We start from the raw sequence: 5,930 nt of genomic DNA on the forward strand, positions 1-5,930 counted from the left end.
TGGTGAAACCCCGTCTCTACTAAAAATACAAAAATTAGCTAGGTGTGGTGGCAGGCGCCTGTAGTCGCAGCTACTTGGGAGGCTGTGCCTGTAGTCCCAGCTATTTGGGAGGCTGAGATGGGAGGATCGCTTGAACCTGGGAGGCAGAGGTTGCAGTGAGCTGGGATCGTGCCAGTGAACTCCAGTCTGGGTGACAGAGAGAGACACTGTCATAAAATAAAAAATATAACATAACACAACATAACATAACATAACATTAACAGCCAGGCTGACCAAAGCATACTCTAACCTCAATAAAATAAGGCCTTGCTGTTGCCTGTGGATCCAATTGCAATTAACTTATTCATCCCAGGGTTGTGAGCTTATTTGGACAGAAAAGCATACTGGTAGCTGCTGAGAAGTAAGACTCTAAGACAGCCAAGAGCATTATAGTGGAGATGAACAAGAAATAAGTTTTACAGCATGCCTCATAGGACAAAACAGGGTTTGAGACATGACCTTATTCCTCCCATAAAGAAAATGGCATGGGAAAGGCCTCTCCAGGAAAGCTCAGTGTTCCCGGGGTACGCCACGGCAGACAATTTAGAGGTGGTGCAATTCACCCGGTTAAAAGAGATGGTAAAGCTGATTATAATAGCTTAAAACAGAAATGCTTTTATCTGACCAGTCATACATTAATTTCAGTAAAAATTTAAGAAAACTGAAGATTTCAAAAACGCTCTATCCAGTCACAAAGCCATAAAACTAGGCTGCTTTCAATAGATGACGCAGCCAGGAGAGGAAAGCTGATTTGATGAATGTAACCAGAAAATGCACAGAGGATTTTCTAAAGTTAGACTTTGAAAGCAGCTTCAGAATTACAAGGCAAAGATTATGTGAACCTTCTTATTGGAGATGTTTTTATTCTGCTAGAATCTTAAATGAATTCTTTCCAATCCTGTTTTAGTTGAATTTTAAAACTCAGGAAAGACTACTCAGCTTCAGCTACTTATATATAATCTGACATTCTAAGCAGCTACAAAACTGTTAAACCCTCTCATCCTTCCTAAATATTCTGTACTCTTGAACTGCATACTTACCTAAAGCACTCCTCAAAACACCTCGTCATATAATCCCAGAGAAAGTCTGTGCTTAGAGAAGTGATCAGCAAATTCACCGTTTTGACAATCTCAGAGGCATTTCTGTTTTCTTTGATTGCACTGTAAAAGGGGAGGACATGAATAAATATATCTATAAAAAAATCCTGAATTACAAAAAGTGTCCAAAAAACTGTAATCGATTTCACCATCTGTAACTTATTTCTAGAGATGACACATCCTGATAAAAATGGAAATACTACTGTTCTTATAATGTGTTTGCATAATGCCATCCTAAACAATATTTATATTGATACAGTCTCTTAAAAACAAATTTCAGGGCCAGGTGTGGTGGCTTACACCTGTAATCACAGCACTTTGGGAGGCTGAGGTGGGTGGATCAGCTGGGTCAACATGGTGAAACACTGTTTCCACAAAAATACAAAAATTAGCAGGGCACGATGGCGGATACCTGTAATCCCAGGTACTCGGGAGGCTGAGGTGGGAGAATTGCTTGAACCTGGGAGGCGGAGGTTGCAGTGAGCTGAGATTGCGCCACTGCACTCCAGCCTGGGTGACAGAGAGAGACTCTGTCTCAAAAAAAAAAAAAAAAAAGTAAAGCAAGTTAGAGACCAGTGTACGTTATGTTATCTTCAAAAAGATGTTAAAAGTCCTAACTCCCAGTACCGGTGAATGTACCTTAATTTGAAAATAGAGTCTTTGCAGATGATCCAGTTAAGATGAGATCATTAGGATGGGCCCAAATCCAGTAGGGTTGGTGTCCTTATAAAGAGGAGAGATCTGGACATAGAGACAGACACGCACACAGGTTGACGGCCAAGCGAACATAACGGCAGAGACTGGGGTGATGCTTCGACAAGCCGAGGAATGCTGAATATTGCCAGCAAACCACCAGAAGCTCGGGGAGGCATGAGACAGACTCTTTTTCCCCAGTGCGCTCAGGAGGTACCAACCTTGCTGACACCTTCCTGTCAGACCCTGGCCTTCGGAACCATGACAAAACAAACATCTGTTGTTGAAGCCACTCGGTCTGTGGTACTTTACTATGGCAGCCCCAGCAAACTAATCCAGTACCTCATCTCACTTATATTTGAAATAACCAAAATCACACACTACACACACATATGAAACAGTCTGCAAGGCTAGTTATAACTAGCCCATCAACTGTAGCTACATAGTCATTAACTATATCTAACCATTAACTGCAGTTACAGAGCAGGCAAGTAGCGTGAGAGTGGGTGAAACAAAGGGTGCTAAAACTTAAATTTTTTTTTTGTAGAGACAGGGTCTTGCTCTCACTCAGGTTGGAGTGCAGCCGTGCAATCATGGCTCACTGCAGCGTCAACCTCTTGGGCTCAAGTGATGCTCCCACCTCAACCTCCTGAGGAGATGGAACTACAGGTGAACACCACCATGACGAATTTTTATTTTTATTTTTATTTGAGACGGAGTCTCGCTCTGTCGCCCAGGCTGAAATGCACTGGCATGATGGCTCACTGCAACTTCCGCCTCCTGGGTTCAAGCAATTCTCCTACCTCAGCCTCTGGAGTAACTGGGACTGCAGGCACATGCCATCATGCCTGGCTAATTGTTGTATTTTTAGTAGAGACGGGGTTTTGCCATGTTGGTCAGGCTGGTCTTGAATTCCTGACTTCAGGAGATCCACCCGCCTCGGCTTCCCAAAGTGCTGGGATTACAGGTGTGGGTCACTGTACTTGGCCTAAGTTTTATTTTGTAGAGAGATGAGGTCTTGCTGTGTTGCCCAGGCTGGTCTCGAACTCCTGGGCTCAAGCAATCCTCCTGCCCCAGCCTCCGGAAGTGTTGATATTACAAGTGTGAGCGACGGCACCATGCCAGGTGCTAAAACTTTTTCAAGTGAGAGTTTTATAAGCATATTTGACATATCACCTGGGTATCTTCTAGTGTTTATTCCTATCCTAACCAACCCTAAAGACTTTCTACTCCCATGAAGGCATAGGCTGCTTTTAGGCCCCAGAACCATTTCCACCCCTCAGAGCACACACCGAGGTTCCGCTGGTGGACTCCGTGTCGAGGTAGGAAGGCGGCATCTGGACTTTGCTGAGCACCTTGAAACATGTCTTCAAGGCATGTGTGAGTTCAGGTAAACTTAAGGCCTCCATGTCCTCAGCAAGAGGCTGCACCAGGCAGCCGAGCACCTGAGGGAGATACTGGGTTTGCACCTCAGAGTAAAGTTCCTGTGAAATAAACACATGGGTTAACCGCACATTGATGGTTTACAAGCAGAAAAACAATGCATCTCAAAATGGCATCTAATTCAAATTTTTAGGGCATAAATTTCACACTAATTTTCAAATTAGAAAACAAAAGAAGACTAGGCGCAGTGGCTCATGCCTATAATCCCAGGCAGCACCTTGGGAGGCTGACGCAGGGAGATTGCTTGAGCTCAGGAGTTCAAGACCAGCCTAGGCATAACAGGGAGACCCCATCTCTACAAAAAATACTAACATTAGCCGGATGTGGTGGCACATGTCTGTGGTCTCAGACACTTGGGAGGCTGAGGTGGGAGGATTGCTTGAGCCTGGGAGGATGAGGCTACCGTGAGCTGAGATCATGCCACTGCACTCCAGCCTGGGTGACAGTGAGGCCCTATCTCAAAAAGAGAAAAGAGGCTGGGCATGGTGGCTCACATCTGTAATCCCAGCACTTTGGGAGGCCGAGGCGGGTGGATCACCTGAGGTCGGGAGTTCGAGACCAGCTCAGCCAATATGGTGAAACGCTGTCTCTACTAAAAATACAAAAAATTAGCTGGGCGTGGTGGCGGGTGCCTGTAATCCAGCTACCTGGGAGGCTGAGGCAGGAGAATCACTTGAACCCCGGAGGTGGAGGTTGCAGTGAGCTGAGATCATGCCACTACACTCCAGCCTGGGCAACAGAGCCAGACCCTATCTCAAAAAAAAAAAAAAAAAATCTTTATCAACAGGTATCATGAAATAGTCTATTTACTCCCACTGAATGCCACTCATGTTTTAGGTCTTCTGATGGGCTGTGCCGGACACCCAAGCCTTAAAAATATAGGCCCCACCCTTACCACTTTGCCATGTAGTGAGACACAAGTCAAAAATGTCCTAAGTACAAATGAGGAAGGGAAGAAATGAGGCCAATAGCACCTTCTTGGCTGACACGATTTGAGCTAGTCTTTAAATACAGGTTGACAATCTCTAATCTGAAATCCCAAATCCAAAATCTGAAACCTTATTAGCACTGACATGATGCTCGAAGGAAATACTCACTGGAGCATGTTAGATTTTGGATTTCTGGATTGGGAATGCTGAACCGGTAAGTATAAGGCAAATAGTCAGAAAACCTGAAAAAAGTCCGAAATCCAAAATACTTTTGGTCCCCAGCATTGCGGATGGGGATACTCTACCCACATCAATCGCCCCATTGTATGATTCCTGAAAAGGGACTTCGGCACGGCTGCCTCTCACCTGGCAGCTGGAAGAGCGTTGCACAGAGCTGCTCGGTCTCTTCCTCGGACAGGTAGACAGGGAAGGTGGCACAGTCCAGCAGCAGGTGGCAGGCGGCGGCAAAGGCCTCCCTGCATTCCTCCCTGGAACCCCTCAGGTCAATGACCACCTGTTCAACATCCCATTCTCTCCCGTTTTTCCTGGCGGGGCTGCTGGGCGAAGATGACGGTGACTCCGAATTTTTTGTCTTGAATGGAGACCCTCGTGCCATGAACAAGTCTGAAAGCATCTGCTTGAACTGAGGCACAGTGACGGGCTTGGGCTCCCGCAAGTTCTTCCTGCTGCAATCCTCGGCCGCCAGGCTCTGCGTCCCACCCCTGTCTCTCTTCCCTGCAGGCTCCTCAGACTTGCTTTCTTCTCCTGACGCTGTCAGCTGTACTCCAAAAATGTTCTTGCTGGCAAAGTTGGCAATTAGCTCTTGGATGCAAAGAAACGTCCTCTGCATGCTCCCGCCCTTCTTCCAAACGTCGTCCCTTTCCAGAGAAACTCGAGGAACCCTCAAGTGCTCAGAGAGCTCCGGTGACGAGGCACTGAGCCCGATCCCACTGTCCTCAGACTTCAGAGGGGGAAACGAAGCATCTTCATCACCGGGAATCACTGCCTTTGTTTCCAAAATTATTTTGCTGTTTTCACCTCTTACTGGACTCTGTAAAAAATAAAAACACATGAATTGTGCATCTCTTAACACCAAGGTATTCAAGCATCAGTTGAAATCATGAATATATTTCAGTTCTGTTTTTCAAAATCATCACTCTCTAGACTAGAGAATCTCTGTGTCAAGCATATAGTGAAATTTAGGAGGCACCCAAAGCAGGGGAAGGAGAGGGGTGGGTGGCAAAGAGGAGACTGGTGGACCCACATGCTCTCTGGGGAGGCTGGCTTTTGGGCCTATTTTTCTTGTGGTTTTGCCTAAATATACAAACCCTTCAGAGTTCAAAAAAGTTGTTGAAAAGTTGTTTCTGCCAGGGCGTGGTGGCTCAAGCCTGTAATCCCAGCACTTAGAGGGGCCGAGGTGGGTGGACCACCTGCCGTAGTTCTCTGGGCAGCAGAGCAAGAACTGTTTCCGGCAAATTAACAAGTATCAACGAGCAAACTGAGCTGAGGGTAAAGTAAAGGTATGAAGAAATCAAATAAGGCCAGGAGTGGTGGCTCATGCCTGTAATCCCAACATTTTGGGAGGCCGAGGCAGGTGGATCATTTGAGGTCAGGAGTTTGAGACCAGCCTGGCCAACCTAGTAAGCACCGTCAATACTAAAAATATAAAACATTAGCCAGGCATGGTGGTGGGTGCCTGTAATCCCAGCTACTTGGGAGGGTGAGGCAG

General features: G+C 46.2%; 1 protein-coding gene across 1 annotated transcript in view; it reads right to left on the reverse strand.

The window, feature by feature from the left end:
* Positions 1 to 5,930, reverse strand: part of DOPEY2 (dopey family member 2) — a 139,652-nt gene that overhangs the window by 58,905 nt on the left and 74,817 nt on the right. The window contains exon 10 of the mRNA XM_011950053.1: positions 4,568 to 5,252. Coding sequence (XP_011805443.1) covers positions 4,568 to 5,252 — 685 coding nt within the window. The remainder of the gene's footprint in view (positions 1 to 4,567; positions 5,253 to 5,930) is intronic.

The sequence above is a fragment of the Colobus angolensis genome, unplaced genomic scaffold (assembly GCF_000951035.1).
Source record: "Colobus angolensis palliatus isolate OR3802 unplaced genomic scaffold, Cang.pa_1.0 Scaffold300, whole genome shotgun sequence".
NCBI lineage: Eukaryota > Metazoa > Chordata > Mammalia > Primates > Cercopithecidae > Colobus > Colobus angolensis.